The 24,362-nt window shown below is 35.7% G+C and overlaps 3 protein-coding genes and 1 long non-coding RNA gene across 4 annotated transcripts; 2 read left to right on the top strand and 2 right to left on the bottom strand.

Moving 5' to 3' along the window:
• Positions 1–2,093: 2,093 nt before the first annotated feature.
• Positions 2,094–5,115, bottom strand: LOC149196506 (cytochrome P450 704C1-like). Its single transcript, XM_089408306.1, has 8 exons — positions 5,041–5,115; positions 4,840–4,931; positions 4,425–4,725; positions 4,039–4,254; positions 3,362–3,649; positions 2,860–3,204; positions 2,378–2,578; positions 2,094–2,282 (listed from the first exon to the last, which is right to left on the bottom strand). Exons 1-8 carry the CDS (start codon positions 5,113–5,115, stop codon positions 2,094–2,096), a joined length of 1,707 nt encoding a protein of 568 aa, XP_089264432.1.
• Positions 5,116–7,088: 1,973 nt separating this feature from the next.
• Positions 7,089–11,365, top strand: LOC149196504 (uncharacterized). Its single transcript, XR_016254142.1, has 2 exons — positions 7,089–7,225; positions 11,076–11,365. It is a non-coding gene; the product is annotated as an uncharacterized LOC149196504 (long non-coding RNA).
• On the bottom strand, positions 7,275–9,063 carry LOC149196505 (transcription factor bHLH49-like). Its single transcript, XM_089403752.1, has 3 exons — positions 8,370–9,063; positions 7,703–7,774; positions 7,275–7,600 (listed from the first exon to the last, which is right to left on the bottom strand). Exons 1-3 carry the CDS (start codon positions 8,442–8,444, stop codon positions 7,418–7,420), a joined length of 330 nt encoding a protein of 109 aa, XP_089259878.1. The 5' UTR covers positions 8,445–9,063; the 3' UTR covers positions 7,275–7,417.
• A 4,864-nt stretch (positions 11,366–16,229) lies between the features above and the next one.
• Positions 16,230–17,780, top strand: LOC149196503 (phospholipase D alpha 1-like). Its single transcript, XM_089403751.1, has 2 exons — positions 16,230–16,464; positions 16,872–17,780. The coding sequence occupies exons 1-2, from the start codon at positions 16,372–16,374 to the stop codon at positions 17,763–17,765; spliced, it is 987 nt and encodes a 328-aa protein (XP_089259877.1). The 5' UTR covers positions 16,230–16,371; the 3' UTR covers positions 17,766–17,780.
• The last annotated feature ends 6,582 nt before the right edge of the window (positions 17,781–24,362 follow it).

Genomic DNA, 24,362 nt, shown 5'->3' with positions numbered 1-24,362 from the left:
AACCAATCAGATTCCTCCTCCTTTTTCCCTCAAAACAATCAATTGCAGCCTCTTAGATCGAGGGAATCCAAAGATCTATCACGCAGTAAAAGAATAGAGGCGCAAAATTTGGGATCCAATAATGGCATCCAGCGATAACTCCATGCGGTAATAGAAAGTCCCAAAAAATGTAATTACATAAATATTCCCTGGAGCGCCTCTTAGAGGAAGAAGATAAACCTCTTCAACATATATTGACAATTTGCAAAAGAACGAAAAAAGAGAAAAAGCATCGATCTATCTGTACCGCATAAAAAATACAGCCCTGGTTCACTTAATTATTCGTATAGTTTCTGACCTAATACGTCGCCCCTGTTCTATGTAATATGTAAGGCTGTTGTGTTCATATCTGAATTTTGAAATATCAGAATCTGCAAAAGCCCAAATATAATGACGATGAAGATTACTTAACGTGGATTTCCACAGTATACCATTTCATTCACCTGACAAAAGGTAGCATTGCTTAGATTTACATGTACCCCGTGAAATATACACCACTGGTTTACTAAATTCTTAATTAATACAGTTCTCACCTCGTATGTCGCATCATATCAGGTAAGGACATAAGCCTCTTGTGCTCAGATTTGGAATCCAAGAATCTGCGCCAAACCAAATATAATATTGAATGACAGAGGCCTGGAATTTGACGTCATGGAGAACGTTTTTGTCTCCATAGCGCTCTCAACGTCATCATATTGCCTGTTTTCTGTGGAGCACAGAGCCTTCATTGCTTCGTTCATTGTCTGCTCTTGAGTTTTTACTATGGAAGACCGAATTTGAAGAGCGAGGTCATGATATTCTATCGTCTGCAACTTCATTGACAAAACAAAACTGAACAGAGAATCAATATGCAAAAGAGCGGGCCGGCCTTTTTGAAAATATTTGAAATGACCACGGGAGATACAGATGTGTGATTTTTCCGGTTGACGAAGCTCTGAAGAAATTCGAATGTGGTTGCTGAAATATAGATGAGCGCTGAATTTTGGGCGCCACTACTTGCATTGATTACGCTGAACCGTTGGGCAACTCGGGCAGGGACACCGGCGCTGGAGGCGGGCAGGAACACCCATCACCAGAACTGTCAAGTGAGTGTAAGGACGGAGCATTAACTTTTCTATAGAGATGGATTTAGGAATCACCTAGTAGGCAAGGTCTGTCCGGGCATGCTCTTAAAGGTGTATAGACACACGGTTGGAGTGTACGTCCAAGCGTTAAATGCGTTAGACTACAATGTTTGTGCTACAAAAACACGAAACATTGTTGGTGATGAATGTCAAAGTCGGCGAGCGTGACGTGTCTCGGTAGAAATGGAATCAAGGAACAAATTACCAAGATCGCAAGTTTGACCATGCACATTTTGGATTAATTAATTTCAACTTTCGCAACCCTCAAATAAATTGGCGAAAGAACACAAAAGGCTGACTAAGTGCCCTCAAATATCTAGCATAAAAATTTCTATACAGAAAATAAAAGATTATACCAGATTTAGACATAAATGGGAATATTAAACATAATATTTACATAAATGTTACCATGCAAATATATGCACCGACAACAATAAAGAAAAGTATTTTTAATTCTTTTTATTTGCATGAGTTTTGATTTCTCAGTTCTGTTTCTGTTGAGTTGAGTTAGACTGCAGCCATCTTAGATCCATCAGACCCATCTTAAATGAAAGTTTTGATCCTTAGATCCATTTTAAATAAAAGTTTTGATCCTCAGACACACTTAATAAAACCAAGATTAACATGAATATAAAATTATTTTTCTCTAAATATTTGTATTTTTATATCATTCTGCACACCAATAAAACCAAAAGATCAATCCAAAATTGACATGAATCTAAGATTAATCTTCTCTAAATATTTTATTTTATACCATTCTGCACACAAATAAGACGAGAAATTACATCTTATATGAGATGGCATAATTTACATTATGTCCTAGCACTTTTGGATTCTATAATAAATGCCTCTCGGTAAAAAACCTTCTATTTATATACAACTAATGAAAGATTTTAGTGTAGACCGCTTATTGGGAAGTAAAAGTTGTGATCACCAAGCTAACCTAGGATTTACTTGAAGGTTTAGTCCATTTTCATTCATATGTAGTCCGAATGAAGGACGATATCTCACTTCTATATCTTTAACAGCTTCAAATTTGAAGAAACTAATGAGGACAGCAGCAACAATCTTCATTTGCATGTATGCAAAATCTTTACCAAGACAAGTGCGAGGTCCGGACTGCAAGCCAAAAATAAAAATTATCCATTTTGAAACATGGTCAAAGTTATCTTTCTCGGTGTATAAACTACAATGCATAAACCAGGCCCACTTACATGGAATGCAGTAAATTTGAATGGTGATTGAGGCTGAAAGATTCCATCCTTCAGCCACCTTTCGGGTTTAAACTCCTCAGCGTCGCTGCCCCAAAGATATGGCATTCTTCCCATAGAATAAGGAACATAGCAAATGATATCACCTTTCTTGATTTTGAATCCATTTGGAAGGATGTCGTCAGAAACTACATACTTCCCATTCTGCAAAATGTTTTCAACTGTTGATAAGCTATATTATTTATTCTTTCAACTGAACTGAACTAAACTAAAATGGTATTTTATAGTCCAAAATTATATTCAAGCGTATCTCAGTCACGAGAGAAAATAATTTGGGCAAACACAAAGAAGCAACGTAAATATGCATGCCTTATATCTTGTTGAGGAGAAACAAGCTTAGCACCATACAATTGCTCATGGAAAATAGACATTCGACAGAATGTTAAGTTTACCTAAACGCCAACCAAAACATACAAGTGTCTTACCACAGGAACAGCAGGGTATAAGCGCAAGGTCTCCGATAAAGCCGCATGAAGGTAGTGCATCTTATCCAATACTGTATGTGTCAAGCTTTCAGAAAACATAGTTAAAGATTCTTCCATGGACACACATTCATTAACCTTGATCAGGTCATGAACTTCTTGAAGAATCCGTTTTTCAACATCTGGGCTCTTGCAAAGCAAGTGAAAGAACCAACAAAGGGTAACTGCAATTGTGTCCCGCCCAGCTATAATGAAATTCAGAACAATATCGCGCAGATACCGGTCAGAGTCGCTCTCCGGAATCTTCTCAGTTGATGAAATGAAGCGAGACAGCAAGTCTGGTTTTTCCTGTAAATATTTTTGAAGCCAGAGACGGAGAAACAAGGTCGTGAGTACCAGCACTAGCACACAGTGAATATGTAGAAAAGAAAATCAAGCATTCACTTGTGAGATTTGGTTCAATTCAAGACTAGAGCTGGGGAGGGTATTCTCTAATTTCTCTTACATAGTTATTTTGCACAAATATCTCATGTCTTCTACTCTGAATGAGCTGGTAGACAAAATCATCCACCCTTTTCATGCTTTTCTTGAAGGTAGCCTCAGACCGAATGTTGAAATATCTTTTTAGTTTCCAAGTAATGTCAAAATAACGCCAGAATAGCATAGTATTTGCAGTCTCAAAATCCTTTGCGAAAGATGCCTCTGCTCCAGAGTTAGAATTTGTTAAGCTGTTCACCTCGATCCCAAAGGCCACTTTGCAGATTGAATCCATTGTTAACCTTAGTAAGAGATCCTATTGACATTCATCCATCAGAGTATCGGCACTGTCAATTCCTAGCATGATCATTTACTCTGCTGTCTTAGTTAGATTTTTTGCCCATAAGAATAGGGAATGGTATTCTCCATAACAATTGTGTATTTTTATTCCAACTGCTATGGGTCGGGAAAAATAAAAATGGGACAAAATATGGAATCTAAATGCTTTCTGGCAATAACTGTTTCTTACGAAAATGGCCGTACTTCTTTATATGAGTTACCTTTCCCTCAACCATCATTACAACGTCTCTCTTTTCCAATTATCTGCTCTACTAAAATAAGTGCAAGAGGAACAAGAGAAAACAGGAAATGCAATTGTAGCTCAAGATTTTACAGATGATGATATATGTGGAGGATTTAAGCTACCTGCATCTCTACCGTTTGTTCTGCTTTACACGCTTCGAGTAGAACTTTGGAAACTTTCACTGCATTCTCTTGGAAAACAAGACTGTTGAACTCCCTCAAAATTCTGGTCGAGAAACCTAAACTAGCCAACTTGCGTTGTTTTCGCCATTGTTCTCCATCCACGATGAAAATACCATCCCCCAAAATGTCTTCCACAATTTCCTTGTTGAACTTTCCCTTTCAAACGAACAGGCAAATTATGATATATTACAGTCTGATCTCTAGGAAGCGATAGATAATATAGTGAAAAAAATATAGTAAGAGCTACTGTGGTAAAAAAATAACGATATAGGGAAAAATAATCAGAGAGCTACTGTGGTAAACAAATTATATAGTAAGAGGTAAACCTTGACATAGTTTGGAAAATTAGATCTGAGCATGTGCTCCACATTTGCAGGCTCAGTGGTACAAACATAGCTGAAGGTAGGATAAGCTATTGCGTAAGTTTTATAGCGCTTGTGGTGATGAGCCAGAAAATCATGTAAGCGATCAAAATTGAAAATGGCATTCACCATAGTGCCAGCCACTGGCGGATATAGCTCTCCGTTCCTGCGTTTCATTTTGAGTAGAATCATCAGCAGCAGTACAGTTGCCAGAGTTATAGCTGCCGCAACGTACTCCATGATAAATTGGTGGGGAGCCATTAATCTGGAGCGAAATTCCAGACGATTGTGTCAATTTGCAAGTACATGTTAAGGACGTCTACAAAAGGGTGTTCTTATAGAAGGAGGCGATGAGGGTGAGGATGCTCTCGCTTCACACCCACCCCTGATATCACAACCCCTGAATATTTGGGAATCGGACGGACCGGAATGGACGGACATGTCCGTCCGATTCCCAAATATTCGGGGAATCTGCAATTTACCATGACAACGGCGGTCATCAGCTTTTCCAAACATCCGATTTTATTAAAAAAAACTCTCGAAATCGCAATTTTCCTTTTGGCCTTGTAATGATGTATACCTGTATTGGAGACGTTGACATTGTTAAAACAATGGAAAGCGTATTGATGTATACCTGTATTGGAGGCGTTGACATTGTTAAAATAATCTCAAGATTCTTACAAGAGCCATTCAGGTTTTGGAAAAGTACTTTGCACAATGAGTTGGTTGGTTCGGAAAGGTAATTTGCACAATCCATTTAATAGGTTTATTAGTTATAATTAGATACGGTTTATTTTTTTATTTTTATTTTTTATATAATTAAGAAAATTTATCATAATTTAGTTGTCAAATTAGTGGTGAAGACAAATGCATGAGTACTTGTCATAGTAGTTGAAAGAAAACTATGCCACTTGCAATAATTTGTTGGTGGTTCATAAGGGAGTAAACTTTCACTCCTTTAATCCCACTCATAATCATCAACCAAAAGCATACATAGAGGTCAATATTTCTTGGAGAGCTAAATTTCTTATTGCTCAATTAAGGACAAATTCTCATCAACTCCGTTGTGAAATTGGTCACTAGAAAAGCCCAAAGGAAGTGTGGGAGGAAAGGGTATGTATTTTTTGTTCTCCCGGAAAAGTGGAAACATAAAAACATTTCATTTTAGAATGTGAGGCCTTCAAACACAACAGGGAAAGTTATGCAGATATGTTGGCAATAGCTGTTGGGATAATCTATTTAGCGAAACGTTTGTCGAGAAGCTCGAGCATTTATTGTGAAGCTTCACAGAAAAAGGGCCGAATACATCAAGCAGATGAAGAAGCAATGTGTCCCATAAGCTATTTTTAGCCTAGCGGACGTTAAAACAATTTCTTTCTTTCTTTCTTTCTTTCTTTCTTTCTTTCTCCTACCATATGCTTTTGGGTCTTGCGCGGTTAACATATTTCTTTATGTCTGTGAAAGGAAATCTTTTAGCCAAAACAAATACAGTTTTAAAACATAAATACTAAATATAATTTTTCCAATTCATGATTTGGTTTCATTCATTATATTTTTATTTAAAATAATCAATAAATATTATTCTTTGATTATTATTTTTGAGACCTCTTTTGGGTCTTGGGCGATTAACTTATTTCTTTATGTCCTTAAAAGGCAATCTTTTAGCCAAAAAGAAATAATTTTTAAAACATGAATATTAAATATAATTTATCCAATTCATCATTTGGTTTTATTGATTATATTTTTATTTAAAATAATCAATAAATATTATTCTTTGATTATTATTTTTGAGACCTAATCATAATCCAAAGTTGAAGAGACAAGAGTTCAAGGGTTTGGTTATGTGTGTATTATGTGACAATAAAATTGCCATCTATTTCTTCTGTACCAACATAGCATATTCAATTGGACTAATTTTAAATCTTAGGTAAAGCCACTTGGTTTTTGGAATACATTCCGCATATTCATTTGGACTAATTTTAAATCTTAGGTAAAGCCAACTCATTTGTGGAATAAGGAATGTATTCCAGAATGGTTTTATTTTTTTTTAATGTTACAAGAAATGGCAGTTTTAAGACAATATTTGAGACAATTTCTGGGCAAATTGTCTTAACTTGAGACAAATGAAAACTCATGTATTTCCTTAACTATTGTCTTTAAGCGAGTGCCTCAAATTATTGTCTTAAAAAGTTGTCTCTATAAATACAATATATAACACAAGTGTTATTATCTCCTAGGAGACAATTTCATTCTTGTCCTCTAGAGACAATAGTTGGATTGATTTTTTGTCTCTTGAATAGTTGGATTAAAGATGTATTATCTTCATAGGGACAATATGTCTTGGCAAGGGCTAACCAGCCATATATTGAGTCATAAATGCCCTTGCCATCTATGTATGTGGTGCACAAGCTTGGGATGGCATACATAACTCCGGCGGGCGAACTCGCGTTTCCGGTGACATACCCGGGACCCACCAACGAGGTCCCTCCCGTTCCCGCCATCCACGTCAGCGCACCGGGACCCATTTTCATTTGAAACCCTTCCCTCGCGCCCATTTCATTAAAATTCATTTTCGAACGTGGATTCCTCTGCAACCTGCTCTGCAACCTACTCTGCGCATCTGCTGCTAACAACCGCTGCATCCTGCTCTGCATATCCTCTGCAACCTGCTCTACGCCTGCTCTGCGCATCCGCTGCAACCATCCGCTGGTTTCTGCGCAACATCTGCCTGCAAACGACTGCGCAAGAGCTGTGGGTACCTCCTGGTATATTCCTGGTGCCATATCCGTCTCTGCAAATGACAAATCGTGGTTTTAAACCATACTTATATCTGTATTTAGAGAATCTTCTGTACATAAAACATTCATTTTGTTTTAAATCTGTTTTAAAGATTTTGGATTTCAGGGGCACAGGAAAGTTGTAAACCCTACGTGAAACCCCCCAAGGAGCCTCACCTTTTAAGCAAAATTAATGTTTACCTGAAAATTTGCACCGTCAAACATTTCTGCAGAGTCTACTGAACTCATAGTGGAAGGTATATCCGATCCGGGACTTGGTACCGTTTGCAGAGAAGCCTGCTTCAGTTGGTCCAAATGGAAGTATGTAGGAGACATTCCCTTGCTCGAGAAGCTTCCAGACATCTAAGAACAATTGAAAATTTTTCTTTAGCTTGAAATCAGAAACCTAGAAAAATACTTGTTTCACCAAATATATCACAACATTCTGGCTTATAAAAATTTTACCTCTTTGGCAAAGAAATTGTCGATGTTAAAGTCAAGTTTTGGATTGACTGTAGCCAATTTCATGGACAAGAACTGTATTCAGAGAAACAAATCAGAAGACAAAATATCAGAATTCGGGGTAAACAGCTGTTCTTTCCGTTAAATACTTGCAGTCTAGTCATCAAACATCCAAGAAGATAGTTGGGGACAAAACTATTGGCTAGGAAATAGTGCTGTTGTCTACAAGGTCTAGTGAAAGTTGGGAAGAGTAGGCACTAGCATGAGTTCAGATGTCGTGAGAAATATATCAAGCTTAAATGCTAAAAAACTGATGGGAAGAGTTCCTAAAGCCACCTCCCTACTCATACAATATTGGTCCTGCAGATGATCCTCTAAAACCATTTGTGTCCATTGTCATGATTAATTGGAGCAGTAGATAGGGGGTGTCCAGCAATAGTGTTGTATACTTTTTGTAATCCCACCTAGTGGTACCAAGCGATAAATAAATGCTAAGTTTGCAACATAGATGGGGGTGTTCAGGGTGCATAATTAGTTCCACTGTCAAGGTACCAAAGATTATTGGGAATTTACAAAGCTTACAGGCTACTGGTGTAATGAGAGCAGTTTATGGGTCAGTAATGACCAAAGCCAACAAGAAGAGAAAAGAGAGTCTTATTGCATCTGTTACCTCTACTTGGTGTTGAAGAGATTGAACATAGTTGATGATCTCGTCAAGCATTACTGCTTTACCAGTTACCTGCATACAATTGAACCAAGTTATCTCAATTTTGATGATCTGAATAATGAGATTCCTTCAAACATGAAATCCAAAATGTCAATAGAGACTTAAACTTCTTTCATGAATATTCAAACATCTGAAATAAACTAACAAAATCCAAGGACGCAAAACACACTCGCTATATAGTTACATCTTTGTATGGTGTAGATTTTTCCCTCCATTAGGGATTTTCTGTAATCCTGTATTTCTGTAATCTCCCATTTTTCAGAAGTTTTGAGTCTCATGCTTTGTGATATTTTTCTTATTAATGCAGGCAACTCTAAGCAGTGCACTCCCAGTCACATATACAATGCAAAGCCTTTTGTGGATCAACTGATTCCAACCTGCTAGCATTGCTCAGTGCCTTTGAGAACTCATATGCAAATTCATGATCATTTTAGTATTTCCTCTACAGGATAATGTGGATGTGTAAAGAGTGTAGTGTTTTGGGTCACAGGAAGAGGCTAGTTCCTACAATAGCAAAATCCCCAACAAAATAGGAGTGTCCATGAAAATAAGAACAGTTGCCTGAGGATAACCCTTGCAGATGCACACATCCCCTTACACCCGTACCCACAAGCTAGCATAAAGCACTCAAGGGTTATCCTCAATCAAAACATTTCATTTGAATTGGGAGAGGAAATATGAGCTGAATCCAATGTGGATAATTGAGAACTTTTCAACTAAGATGAAGTAATTACAAATATTAAAGACTTAAAAAGTTACTTATTATTATGGTTACATACTTGAGGTTGCTCATTATTATGATGCAACATGTGATTGTTGGAATGTTGGGAAATGGAAAATATTCTTTAATGTAGATTAAAATCAATATTCTTTTTTGAACATTCATTTTTAATTTTCTATTATTATCATTGGAAAAATTCTTGTGGATGTTTGTCTATTTTCTACTAAGTCCTTGTTGAGTATTGACTTCTATGCTAGCAGACCTTTATTTTCTTATTGGTCATATGCACAATGAAAATAGGGTTATTTCCTTGTTGTTTGTAGTAGGCTTTTTAGTAGTTTACAAGTATTATACCCATAACAAAAACACTGCAAAAACGTTGGATTGATATGCCTGGTTGTGTATTCTATGTTATTTTGACAGGTTATTGAATTGCAGTATTTTTTAAAACCTATAATTTCTTTGTTTTTAATTTTTAATTTTTAAGATTATTTTTCATTTGTCATATGGTTGGATTTACATTTAAATATGGTGTATTTTTGCAATAAAAAACCAGTTATCTAGGAAAATGCATCCTCAGAATAATTGGATAGAGAATAGTGACAGGTAACTTGAAAGGACTTGATTGGATTTGAACCTCTAACCTATGGTATGGTCTCATTTGAACCTGTGACCTTGGGCAGATGGTTGAATACTACACCAATCTCTATTTCCACCCATATTCATTAAGATCGAAAGACATGCCTTCTTTGCAAGCATGTATCTGTGCCTGGATAGGCTTTTATTTATCTACTGGGGTGTTGGGTGTTTGGTTGCCTTGGGAACCCTTGAGACTTAGAAAAATGCATTTCTTATTAATTAAACGAATAAAAAATGCATCTAGCTGAACATCCTTGGGCTAAAAGTCTACATGGCCTTCTTTACCATCTTAAAGGAGAGGCACTACCATACTAGGCCTACCACTGTACTCTAATATATCAGGCTTTGTATGAAAAACAACTTATCTAGATGACCTGTGATCAGCTAAATTAGCTTTGAATGCCAACATTATTCTATACTGAACTTGGAAATGCTGCTACCGTAAGTAGTTCTGCATCTCTTTCTCCATACAAAGGAAAGGCTCGTCCAACAAATGGTAATCCAGATTCATTGATTTTCTGGTTATAAGCATGTATCTCCATTTTCAATCTCTGTACATTTCCAAGGTTTATACAGACTACAGAGATGGGGTTTCCTAAGAAAGGACCCATTATGTTGTAAAAGAGCTGTACATGTACCAATTTCTAGTTGACATAAGCTAGGTCTACTGTTCAGTGTTAACATTATATTTACAAATTTCATAATCTCAGCAAATATTCTTCTGGTTAGCCCTTTGAAGGTCTAACCACGTTCTAAAAAACTCTGGTTATGCTATTCATTCAAGGTCGTTTTCATCTCTTCAGCTATTAGGACAAAAATGTCCATTGGATGCAATCAATGTTTTTTGCTAGTGACACATTCAGAGATTAATGCATGGGATGGAAAACCATTGATTACACAGTTTCTAGTTTATATTATTATTATTTGCATGGTGATAGACCCTCTTAGAAACTAAAATCTAAAGGATGTCCTGGATCTTCTAATCTGAGGCATTCAAGTTCCAAACTGAGCATAACATAAAATCTACTCATTCCAACAGCCATTTAAGTTTGATATCCATCTTTTACCTGCTCTCTTCTGCACTGAAATGATACATAGATACACTCAAATACACCACCCATAATATTTATTACTATTAACACTCCTGCTTTGATTCGTCATTATGCTAGCCTGCGTAATTTATAGAAAAATGGAGGCTTCAGTCAGTCGAGTTTTTCATTTATCTAAAGAAATTTCTATATTTTTTGGAGCAGGTAAATAATTGTTGAATATATCTGATGTCTTTGCAGTGCAGTGGTTTCTAATGGTCAAATTGAAGATAGATGGAAGAAACATGCAAACAAAATGACAAAAATACAATGGACAAAGAGATCTGTCAGTGTACCAAAGAGCCACCGGGGGGAAACAAATAAAATGCAAATTCCAGCGTCTGAACAATGCAACTCTGTACAAACACCAATGGTTGCTGAAAGGTTATTTGAGCTTTCTTTGGAAAAGGGAGTGGACGACAAGGATAAATCCATTTTTGATAAGCCACGAGAAATTACTGCAATACCTTTTGAAAAGGCTCCCACAGAAATGGTGCATGCCACAAGACTGATAAGGTCTCAATCAGTCAAGTTAACAGATCCCTACAGCTGTTTTCCAAATTTAGCTGAAAAGAATTATTTGGACCAGCCTGGCTCATTTGTACTTTCTGCATCCATGAAAGGCTCTGTTTCATCTACTGGGGATTCTCTCACTGACAGGTTTTCCTTTAGGTGTAAAAGTGCCCGAACGGTTGCGGAGAGTTTGTTTAAAACATTACTTATTTTCTGCTGCTCCTCTACAGAGTTGTCATCATTTAATGACTTTCTCACCTTTAGCTTGGGACCACTGCAGGTAGTTCATGGATCCTTTATACACAACTCTATAATGTTGCCTTTAAACATGTACCACGAAAATCACATATCCCATAAACATTTGGAGATGTGTGTGTCATTTCCAAGGCCGAGGATGGATATTCTTCTGGCGAGTATCTGATGAATGTGGATGGATATTCAAGCGGTATACAAAGCAAAGCAATTCAGAAAATTACAGAGCAGTTTCGAAAATCTTGCGAATTTAAAAGGTTGACAGGGACCATAATTCCTTTTAGAACCTGATTCAGTGAGAAATTATGTGTGAATCTCTTGGGACAGTTTTGAATAACTTGAACTTCTTAGTGGTTGGTGAAATTTGTTGGCAATGCTTTATGCTAACTTGCTGTCTGCACTTGCACCATTTGCCTTTAAGAAGTGTGGATTGATAATCACTGCAATGGAGCAAAGTTACATTGGTTGGTGGGAAAGGAATTACCTGATTCGGTGAACATATAATTTCAATTAAACAGTGGTTAAACAATCGATTATGATAATCACTGCAATGGATGCTCCATTGCAAATTATTTTAACCTTCATTTTATAGATTTTATTGCTGATCTCTTTGATCGTATTGTCAGTATGTAATTGAAATTACTGTGTATGGTGCATTTTTTTCTATGTTTCTGCATGTTTAAGATTATAAAAGGAAGAATGATATACCATATCAATCATAAACCCGCTTTCAGTTGAAGCAAGAATATTTTTGATCAACTGCTACTTAATTTAAACCAGTGAAAATATCAAAAAGAATTGCTTTAAGAGAAACAGGACATCATTAAATATGCACGCATTGCACCTTTATGCACTTACAGTCTTACACACTGCATCAATCTGAAATATGACGGATCGTGTGTGGGAAGAGAATTCTACAAGTCAAGGGTAAAAACCATTGCATCAATAAATATGTATTCCCTGAAAGGATAAAATAATGACAACACAAATATGTACATCTTGAAAGGGTAAACTGATGATATGCTGCTTGACTAACAAGAACATGATCAAGCAAAATGGATTCACTGCATGCAATTTTGATTGGCCAACTTGATCCACAGATCTGAGACTAGAAGGATTTGATTGGCCAACTTGATCCGCGGATCTGATTGGCCAATTTTGATTACATATAAATTAGAAGGCAGTTTGCTTTAGCTTGAAATACAGAAGAAAAATAGTTTTGTTCGTATCACTTACCTATCAAAGCATGTAACTAAACAAGATTAATACCAACAGAATTAAGGAGAAAACTTCTAGCTACTTGGGCAATGCCATCCAGCACATCAATAATATTATTGCAAGAGCTTCTAATTGATGATGCAAAAGAAGTGAGGAAGCTAAAAATTAAAGCCCAGCTAAAGCAGCTCAGCCTCAAAAAGAACCCAAACCCCATTATTTCATTCTTTGTCATTCTCAGCCTTTGGTGGCATGAATGGCTAATATTATTACTTTCAGTGTTGTGGCCTATTAGTTAGAACCATTACTAACAATTGTACACATTACAATTATGCATTTCTACAATCTCTGCAAATCAACCAATCCCTTCACAGAGTTCCTGTCCTTTGTTCAGCTAGTTAGTTATTTAATAATGATTAAACTATAAAGATTGTAATAATTTCTCCTGCTCATAGGATTGCACTCATCATGAACAATCCTGATTAAATGTCATTTACTACTGTTTGATTTATCATTTATACTTGAAATTAACATCGACTATCACATGCTGGAACCAACAGCTTCAACCAGGGCAGCCACAACAAGAATTAGGAGTCATGGATTTTCTACTAAGTTTGCAAAATCAGAGCTGAAAAGGAGTAGCCAAGATAGTCATAGCGAACTTTAGAATCATAGGTACAATTCAAAATAATGAAAAGGCAGAGCGTGGAAGAACAAGGATAGAGACATGGATAATCAACAATTGAAGCAACTTATAATGAAATTGAAACACTCGGTGAAACAAATACAACAAGCAAGCTTTCTTTCAACATGAAGTCTTTTCCCTTGGCTGTCACCGAGGTCCCTTCATCCTCTGCAACTCTAGCTCCAAAAAATGATTTATTTTCCAAATTCATGGAAATCAAAAGTAAGAATGTAGAGCTTAAAAAGATTTCCTTCAATGAGTTATGAAAACAAGGTCCTTCTACAAGCACTAGATTATTAACAACAATGGATTTTGGAAAGAAGCAACTACAACTGGCAGTTTTGGAGCTGAAGACACAAAATGTTAAAACTCCTTATGACTACAAAGCAAGTAGGCTCACTGTTAACTTGGAACAGATACATCCAATGGACTAGATGGACCTTCCTAGGCAAACAGGTGAAATGTTGTGCCATTCTTATAACAACTCAGTGGCTACTGTGGAAAAATTGGAGAAATCTTTGAAGAAAATCACTAATCAGTTGAGACAGGAGAAGACATCCACTGAAGCTAAGGAAAATAGAAAGCATGATTATTAAATTGGAACTCGACCCAAACAATATCAATGCCATCCAATCCCTCATGGATGTAAGGGATACTGCTATAAATGTCCTTAGGAGAAAATTGAACATGTTCAAACAAAGGAGTTAGATTCTATCACTAAGGAAAAAGAGATATTCTTCTCATTGATGATTGAGCAGAATAAACAATTGTATCAACTAGAAAAACAAGTAGAACAATTGCTGAAAGAAAGAGCTAGTCAAACTATCTCTGATACTCCTATTGAAACACAACAGTTAGAAACTGAAAAGTTGACTAAGGTAATGTAATCACTCAAACCAAATGATCAATACATTGATAATTTGAAGAAAGAATTAAAGGATAAATAAACCTCTCTTATTATAGCATCTAAAGAAAAGAACGCATTTTCAGATCATATTGAATGGTTTAAAAAGCAATTAGTAGGTGCTCCGTCTCTAGTTGATGCAAGAAAAAGTTTATGGGATGACATTATTTCTTATGTTTCAAGGTAATTAGGGAAGAGGAAAAATTATTCCACTTAAATAAAATAGTTGCACAACAAATCCATGAAGAATTAAGACACAAGCCAACCTTAGGCAACAAGATTGTAAAATTTTTAAATTCTAGAGGCAAGGAGCAATTAAGGGTAGTAGGCATCAGAGATAGAACTGGTTTAATTATAAAGATTAAGAAAGTCCAAAAAGAAAAATAATTTTCATAAGAATGTATAAGAAAAATGCAGAGAAGTTCAAAGTGATTTGGATCATTTTCACACCAAATTTAACATCTTGAGAGAATTAGGACTACCTACATCCTGGACAACACCAAATAAATTGATTTCCCGGTAGGCCCACTAAAAAATATTGATTGAATGAAAAGGGGATCACAGTAAATTTGTAAATTTGAAAGAGGAGATAGATGGTAAAACACTCATCAGTAAGTTAATGAATGATTTCTACATCCATTGCTAGATCAAATACCTGTTTCCAGTTTCTCTTACTTATAAGAAATGCTCAGATTTGGATGTAGCCTATAGGAAGATGACATCTTTCAGTGATCCAGTTGGTGAAAATTGCGACAAATAGTTGCAATCCTTCCTAAAATTTATTAACTACAACAGAAAATTCCAAATAAAGAAACATAACCGGAGCTTTTGATTTAATTTGTAACAAACTATTTATTTTCTATTGGTTAATTCTATTTTTATAATTTTTCATAACAAATTGTTGTTATGGAAACTTTTAAATTTTAAGAAGCAAATCGAGAGAGGGGTTGGATTTTGTAATCAGAAAATACTTTCATATATATTTTTTGTAGGCCTCAATTTTGAGATTTAATCAAAGGTTTCACATACTGGTTCATGGCAGTGTGTGTTTATCTGTGAGTAGTTTTCTGTCATTCTTTTCTATTCTTCAGTACAAAGCAGGATTGTCTAGAATTATTAGAGAGGAAAGATTGAGGATAAATCTCCCTTATTTCCATGATAGAGTTATGATATTTATGAGTATTTGATTTCTACTATTTGCTAATTTCATTCCTCAAAGTATTTGAATTACTGTCTATGATTCTGGTTATTCATAAATTCGTTTTGTTAAACCTTTTGGGAGTATTGCAATAACGTTTTCTACATGTATTGTATTAGTAAAGTTTATTCAAGTTGAGTAAATTATTTATTCAGTACAGTCTTAGTATCTTATTTCAATTTTCTTAAGCTAAGAGATCTGCCATAATCAAAGGCCTTCCCTTTTGATTAAGCTTAAAAACAAGGTTCCAAATTTTATTGAATCTAAAGGCCACCACCTCCTTTATAAAACAAAATTCCCATATTTTGTTTCCTTGGCATAATTTTTTATCCAAAATCTGTTTGCAATGACTAGAAACAACAGAAGGTACCCAAGCCCTCAATTGATGATATTCACGACACATTGGAGGGAGTGAAACTAATCAAAAGAATCTACTTGAAGTCCATTTATCACTAGATACCTGTTGATCCACAAGATGTGTGGAAGACATCATTCAAAATAATTTTTTTCCTTACCAAAGTAGAGTTAGTTTTCATGTATCAATACCATATGACAGAATGTTCACAGACCTAAAGTGTTCAAGAAAAACATGTTCCAATGAACAGTGGTCTAAAAACCTGCTGGTCTTCAAATTCCCTGTACTCTTATAAATTTGTGTAGCTTGAAACATCTCCATAGTCAGTGGATTGCATTACTTTTGTGATTTACAGATTTCTAATACAGGTCTCCAATGGCATCCCAAGTAGTTCATGGTACACTTACTGCCACTATATTTGAAGCTAGGCACCTCAGTCATGGAGGCTTACCCAGGTTGCTGAGAAAGGTAATGACGTCAACCACCTTTGATTATGGATCTTGTATTTGATGTTTACTGAACAGTAGTACATCTTGTTGAGAAACAAGGTGGAGAATTTTCCAAGATCCTGGTTTTGGTTTATTGATTCTTGTTTCTCTACAAGGTGAGGACCTTGCTGAAGCCCAGGTTTGATCTTTTGTTTAAGAATGCATATCATTTTGTAAAAATTTTGAAGTAGGACTAATGATTGTGAGGACCTTGCTGAAGCCCAGGTTTGGTCTTTTGTTTAAGAATGCATATCGTTTTGTAAAAATTTTGAAGTAGGACTAATGATTGTGAGGACCTTGCTGAAGCCCAGGTTTGGTCTTTTGTTTAAGAATGCATATCATTTTGTAAAAATTTTGAAGTAGGACTAATGATTTTTTGTTGAGCAGGTGGGGGAGGAAGTTAAGGAGCTTCTCCATCTAGATGAGCACATTGGATTATATGCCACCATAGATATTGGTATTGCTAGAATTGCAAGAACCAGAGTTCTGTCCCGTGAACCTACAAACCCAATTTGGAACGAAACTTTTCACATACTCTGCGCCTACACATCGCCCTCTCTGGTTATCAGCATTAAGAAGGGATTGGAAATCTCTGCACAAGTGGTTGGAAGAGCCAAGATCCCAATCTCAGAAATCCTCAGCGGCAAGGTCATCGAGGGCTGGTATGACTTATATAATGAAGACTTTTCCGAACAGCTGAAGAAATCTCAGATCCATGCCCGCCTCCAGTTCAAACAAGTCTCAGAAGATCCATACTGGGGTTCCGGGATTCGAGATCGAAACTTCCCAGGGGTCCAGCATGTGTATTTCAAGCAGAGGAAAGGATGCAGAGTCAATCTGTATCAGAATTCTCACTTATCAGAAAATTATCGTCCCAGGATCGAGCTGGGTCATGGCGAGGAGCGCGCCTTATACAGGCCTCCGAGACTGTGGGGGGAAGTGTACCAGTACATTGATGGAGCCGAGCAATTTATATACATTGCTGGATGGTCTGTAAATACCAAGATTACGCTTGTGAGGGACAAGGAAAGGATGATCCCTGGTGCAGAAACTGTGACATTGGGTGAACTTTTGAAGAAGAAAGCGGATCAGGGAGTAAGAGTTCTGGTCCTTATCTGGGAGGATATAACGGCCGTGGAGCTTCTCAGTTACCAGGGACTCATGCAAACCCACTGTGACGAGACCACAGCTCTTGCGCAGTCGTTTGCAGGCAGATGTTGCGCAGAAACCAGCGCAGAGGATGCAGCGGATGGTTGCAGCGGATGCGCAGAGCAGGCGTAGAGCAGGTTGCAGAGGATATGCAGAGCAGGATGCAGCGGTTGTTAGCAGCGGATGCGCAGAGCAGGTTGCAGAGTAGGTTGCAGAGGAATCCACGTTCGAAAATGAATTTTAATGAAATGGGCGCGAGGGAAGGGTTTCAAATGAAAATGGGTCCCGGTGCGCTGACGTGGATGGCGGGAACGGAGGGACGGGGCGGGCGGGCCCTCGTTGGTGGGTCCCGGGTATGTCACCGGAAACGCGAGGTCGCCCGCCGGATTTATGTATGCCATCCCAAGCTTGTGCACCACATACATAGATGGCAAGGGCATTTATGACTCAATATATGGCTTGTTAGCCCTTGCCATATGTCTTTGCCTCTATAAAGGCAGTATAAAAAAATGAATCCAGAAAAAAAAATCATCATTGACATAAATCAATATGAAAAGTATTTAATTAAAAATAAAATACAATATCATTGATTAATTCATATTAGGGTACAATGGAATCAAACCACCAACCTCTTGCTTAGAAGTAAAATTCTCTTCCATTGAGCTAGCACCCTTTAACTAACTATATGAGGAGTTGTGATAACAATGCTTGAAATTGCATATATATGCATTGAAGGATCACATGTTAAGTTCATAATGTGTCGAGCTCATCATCCAATTACAAATCTTAGTACCAAAGGTTAACTACAACCATTCACAACTAGTTATCTTAAAGCTTGGTATATTCATCTCATAATTTAGTTTCAAATATCATAAGAGCTAAGATATTTGCTCAGAAACCAAATTCTCTACCCAGAGATTATCTCCTCATGGATCTCATTTTAACTTCATACCAGAATTCAATTTCCAAAGTATTGAATCTCTCAACGTTACAACTGAACTTAATTTTTCATAAAATAGACAGTGCGAGAAAGATTTAACTCGAGCACAACTCCAAATGAAAATTTTCCTTCGTAGACATTCGAGTTTGTATTCAAGGGTGATTTACCTCACAACACACATCAATTGGGTGATCTCCACGTTCCAATTATTAGCAACTATAGTTATGATGTTTTTTGCGACTCAATGCAATGATCAACTCTAATGTTGAATAACCGTGATCTCGGAACCCTTAAATTCACCATCAATGGTGACTTCCATGTATTCATACCAGTTATAGATAATATCATAATTCTAGTAAATTCAAGTTTAGCCATCAATTTCTCACAGAGTGCCCAAAATATTTGCACAATAGATTTGTTTATTTCTAGGAAAACCTCCGAGCAATGTTTCCACAAAAGAGACCTTAGATATATTAGTTTGACCACACCTTGGTCAATGATCCATCCATGATATTCCACAATAAATGAATTTGTCAATATTGTTGAGCGCAGACTAATTATACCACAAACAAAAATCCAATCCATCTAACATGATTTGATCCAATATTTAAACACACAGATGATTTAACTCAAATAAGCATAGTTTAACCAATGTTGTATTCCATCACCTCCTTCAAAATTGCACAATCAAATTCAAAAGGTAAGATTTCAAATCAATCTAACAAATTGCAATCTCCTTTATCTATCCCTTCGTGTCGATCATATTTTTGACATAGCCAAAACTAATTTAAAGGAAACCAAGTATATAATCCTACCAATATAACATAGGTGCATTTCAATCAAGATACATTAAATTCAACACTTAATCGGGCATTTCAAAACTCTTATGTAGGAATTTGAACTTCCTGTGGTCAATTATCACTCGGAAGACCGACCAGTCATCAAATCTTCTCATACATCATTTCTTAACATTTGCGTTGACAAGTGACTGTGTACTTATATTTCCTTACTAGATCTAACATCCCCGTAAGTATTCTCTGGTTAATGGCACAAACATCCCTTTCCTTAGCTACATGAAAATGATGGTCCACCACATTATTCTGATGATTCACAAATGAAAGTGTATGAGAAAATGAATAAAAACAAATTCAATGAAAAAACAACTTAAGCCTGAAACATATCGCACAAAATAACAACAGAAAGAAAATTTCACTTGACCACATTGATCGTTGTTCTTGTGCATAATGATATTTAAGGTGAATTCAACTAACATATCTGAGCTGATAGTAGAGAGACATAGGGAGGGAGAGTGTCGTTTATGCAAAGGAGAAGAGTCCTTGTCCTCATCTGATAAAGTTGTGAAAAATGTAGAGAAGAGGTAATTAAATGATGAGTCTGGATATTCTATTTTGATCGTAAATTTTATCCACAAAAGTCCCAACAACATATCACATATATCATCTATACAGGCTTTCTAACGGTTTCCCTAAGGTTTGTCTCAGAGACAATTTAATCTAGAGTGAGAATTTTGTTGTAAAATTTTCCATGCTCACTAAAATGAAAAAGATCCATATAATCAACGAAACTACTATATTTCAATTTCCTACAAAGGAATTCTATGTAATTTTGTGAATACCATTACTCATTACGCTTGTAAAGAAATACCTTAGAGATGAAGTGATAGACACTAATTTTGCAAAAGGAGAATGGTCCTCACTGCCCGCTTGCAAATTTATAACGAGAACAAGAGACGAAGATAACGTTTATCTTACCATAATCAAAAGAACATGGCCATTGTTACAACACTAAAAATCGTGTCTTACCACATTTATTACCATAAATGAGAAGATGAGAATCTTGTAAGGTCACAAACTTGACATACAAAATGTGTTGTTGTAATAATTGGTGAACAAATTTGAACTATGGAAGTCATAAGTACATAACACATTGTATCTTCCATGTAGAACTCCTATGGAACTTTGGATTCTTGCACAACTCGATCGCACTTTGATTGCCATAATGAATGGAAGCAGTACACATATATAAATGTAGATGATTGATAATGTATCTCAATCATAAAGCCTCCTTGGAAGTCTTCACAAGTCCCACATATTCAGCCTTGATTTTTAAATTATGTCCTTGAATATTTCATTTGAAAAGTTTTGAATCCCCTTATAGAGGATTTAATATAGAGTCTACCCATTTTTCATTATTTTATTGGCTCTCTCAATTGAAAAATTTCCATATCAAGAGTGACATAACTATATTTTAATTTCTTGCATATATATTTAGATAATTTTGCAAAAATCATTCTTGAACAATGTTCCTAGTGAAATTTCAACCATGCAAAGGATACAAAAAAGATCAAAAGTGAATCATATCCCAACATTTTCCTAGAATATATGAGCATTGGAGAATGTACCATCTTATGTATCATCACGTCACTTCCATTTTCATAGCAAATGGCCACCTCTTCCAAAGTGGGAGTCGGTATCTTGCAATGTCCACACCAAGGTCCATCGAACTCCAATGCACTGCAAATAGTCATATGATAAAATAATTCACATAAGGACCAACTAGCTTAGGATTTTTTGTCAATATGGTCTAGATCACTTACATAATCATAATGGATTTGGAAAAACAATGCTAATTAGTTTTTATTCTGTTATTAATCAGGGGTTTTAAAGAAAAATATGATTGAACAAAAACAAATTGTTACAATGATCCTAAATCAAGAAACCAAGGATTAAAGTTCAAGACTCAGCATAGTGGTCGTAAAGATGGTAATAATAGAAGCAAACAATCAGTTTGTTTATGAAAAATTCCCTAACATCACACAAAACAAAGGCTTGCACTTCATATTTTCATCCTAAAAACTAAGAAATTTTAAAACAACACAACTTGAATTCGTAGAATGAAACAATGTAATAACTAAGATCCAACTTTCCCAGACTGATCAATAACTAAACATTATTTAAATTAAATCTACTATAGTTACACTTATAGAAACAATTTTAGTTAAGTTAATGAAATTATCTTTTGAAGTTACTACCCAAACACAAACCAATATGTGGGTTCTATGTAGTGGATCTTCATAAAATACTATAATCGACTAGTTGTTGACATTTAGATTACCTATCCAAGGGAAGAAGGGAGTGTTGAATATATTCCAATAGTGTTTTCTGTGTAAAACACATTTCCTTCAACTTGTCGGACACTCAACGAACTCTAAAGCCAAGGAAAAGTACAACACAGAACAAATATCCCATAATATTGATTAGATATTGTTGTTTTACTCTATAAAAGGACATTGAAGAATACTTATAAAACATTGAGTATGTGAGACAAAAGTCGTTGAGAGAACATAAAATTTACTTTACTTGAAGAGAACAACGAAATAAGTTTTCATGAGAACAAGTAAAGACTATAAGTTCAGTTGGAAGAGATACATCAACCTGATTTCTCAATATGATAAGCCACTATGTCGAATCATATATGTAATAGACAATTAATTAATCAATGGTAGAGAAAACGAAATGTCAAATTGAGGTGGCACCAGTTTTGCAAATAAGCCTATTATGTCTTTCAAGAGAGTGTCCAACATATTTGATCCAATGTCCCAAAACATGGTCCCAAATAGTAGGGAAACCATTGCAGTGAAGAAATACCTCACAACATAATAGTGTGGATTCCTCGAATATGACCAATGGTTCTTCCAAAGGCATGCCAGACATTGAACTTGGAATGATTGTGCATATTGCGTTGGAAAAATCAAATCCTGCAAGTCAGGAGTAGGGGTGCTTGGTTCTTTAATAAGAGTTTGATTCCATCTGAAAGTAGAAAAATACGCTAGTCAAATAATTTAGAAAAAAAAAACCCAGTCTCTTCTTTGTAGAAACTAAATTATCGAACATAAGTAACAAAATTAGAGATGGACAGTGAAAAATATCTTTCTCAAACAAGTTCCTACAATGATGTCTAAACATACTCATAAAGTGTTGATTTTCTATAGATTTCAACAAAGTCTACACCAGGCCTTTCCTCAACAGCTATGGAACTAGCTTCTAGTGCCCATGTCACTAGATTGTGTCAATCTATAATATACGATATTCCTAGAATAACCTAACCAAGAAAATAATAATGAGAGAACATCATTATTTTCTACCTCTAATGGATAATGGCAAGCACAATTAATTAATAAATATCTTATTAAACATGAATAAAAAAACACCCTTGCCTCAAAATACTTAATGAGTTTATGACAATGGCAACCTAGAAGACCTGTGTAGATTATTTGGCCACCCCTTTTTAGGAGTAAGAGATGCAGTTCAATAAACCAATAAAACTGAAGATTTAACAATTATTGGTTCTATGGAACCCTGCATTTTTCTATACCTTTCCACCACTTTCCTTTTGTTAATACAAGCAAAGAAACATAAAAAGATAATTTCACATTGAATATATTGATTATGATTTCTTTTTTGATTGACCTCATAAAAAGCTTCAAAGATACTAGTGTTGGGTTGGTGGATGGTACAAACAATTGCTCGACTTGTATTGACTGTGTTATGAAAAATACACATAACTCTGGCTGTAATGTAGAAATCTAGTCCTAAAGTTGGCTCATCCATGAAGATTATAGAAGGATTGGAAACTAATTCAACTGTTATGGCAAAGCTCTTCCTTTTCTATGTAGAAAGACCCATGACTCTAGCGAGCCCTACATGAGCATCTCCCAAAGGAGTGAGCTCCACAAGTTCCGTAATTTCTACCACAAAATTCTACAATTATTGTTACAAAAAAATATGTGAGAAAAAGTTTCTTCCACTATCTCATTAACAAGGAAATATATTCAATATTATGTACTAAATGTTAAGGGAAAATGTATACTAACCATTCTATTTTTATCATCAACCTCGTAAGGAAGACGAATCCATGCAGAATACTGGAGTGATTCAAAGATTGTAAAAATTGGGGAGTATATATGATTTTGTTCACTGTGCCCTGAGATGTGAGAAAATGTTTCTTTCTTCTTTGAGAATCTGGAGATACTTATCTTCCCTTCTATGTATCCCCTTGTTTTTCATCCAACCAAGACATCCATTTATGGTAGGTTTTCTATCACAACTAACTCCCATGAAAGCATGAGTACCCCTGGTCGAAGGGATCCACTTACATTACAAAGGAGTCACAACCTCTCTTGAACCATGCCTTCACTTTTCATCTCCTATTACAAAAATAAACATTAGTTCCAAATATTCCGTTGAAGAGAACCTTGGTATGTCAAAGTACTACCATATTAAAAATTCAATTGAACGATTTGCAGAGATACATATCGATGGCATGTCAACATAATATTTTATGTTCTCAAAATTCATCGATAATGGCTAGAAAGAAAGGATCATTCCTTTATTTTGTTGTTCTAAGGCTTGACTGATGTTGACTTCTACATCACATGTAGATTTGTCTTTAAAGGTTATAATATCTCTCCTTTCCAACAAGTAAGCATAACTGACAAAATTATTAAATCTATGGCCCAACTAATTTTTCATATACTTTCAAAGCTTTAGATGTGACCAGGTTATATAATTTTACATATTCCAATCTTTATAGTTGAATTATTTCATTATTTCTTTCAAGTAAAAGAAAACAAGTGTCTCTGAGTCTCAATCAATTAAGACAAGCTTTTATAGAGAAGTCATGTAATTCATTCAATTTTCTCACTTGTTGTGTATTGTAATATTATAATAAATTATAATTAGCACTATCTCCATTTACAATGTATCGTT

Source organism: Pinus tabuliformis, chromosome 2_2, assembly GCF_031772625.1.
Source record: "Pinus tabuliformis cultivar Carrire ecotype Pingquan chromosome 2_2, CPIR1, whole genome shotgun sequence".
Taxonomy (NCBI): domain Eukaryota; kingdom Viridiplantae; phylum Streptophyta; class Pinopsida; order Pinales; family Pinaceae; genus Pinus; species Pinus tabuliformis.
This window is presented reverse-complemented; position numbering and strand designations above follow the sequence as displayed.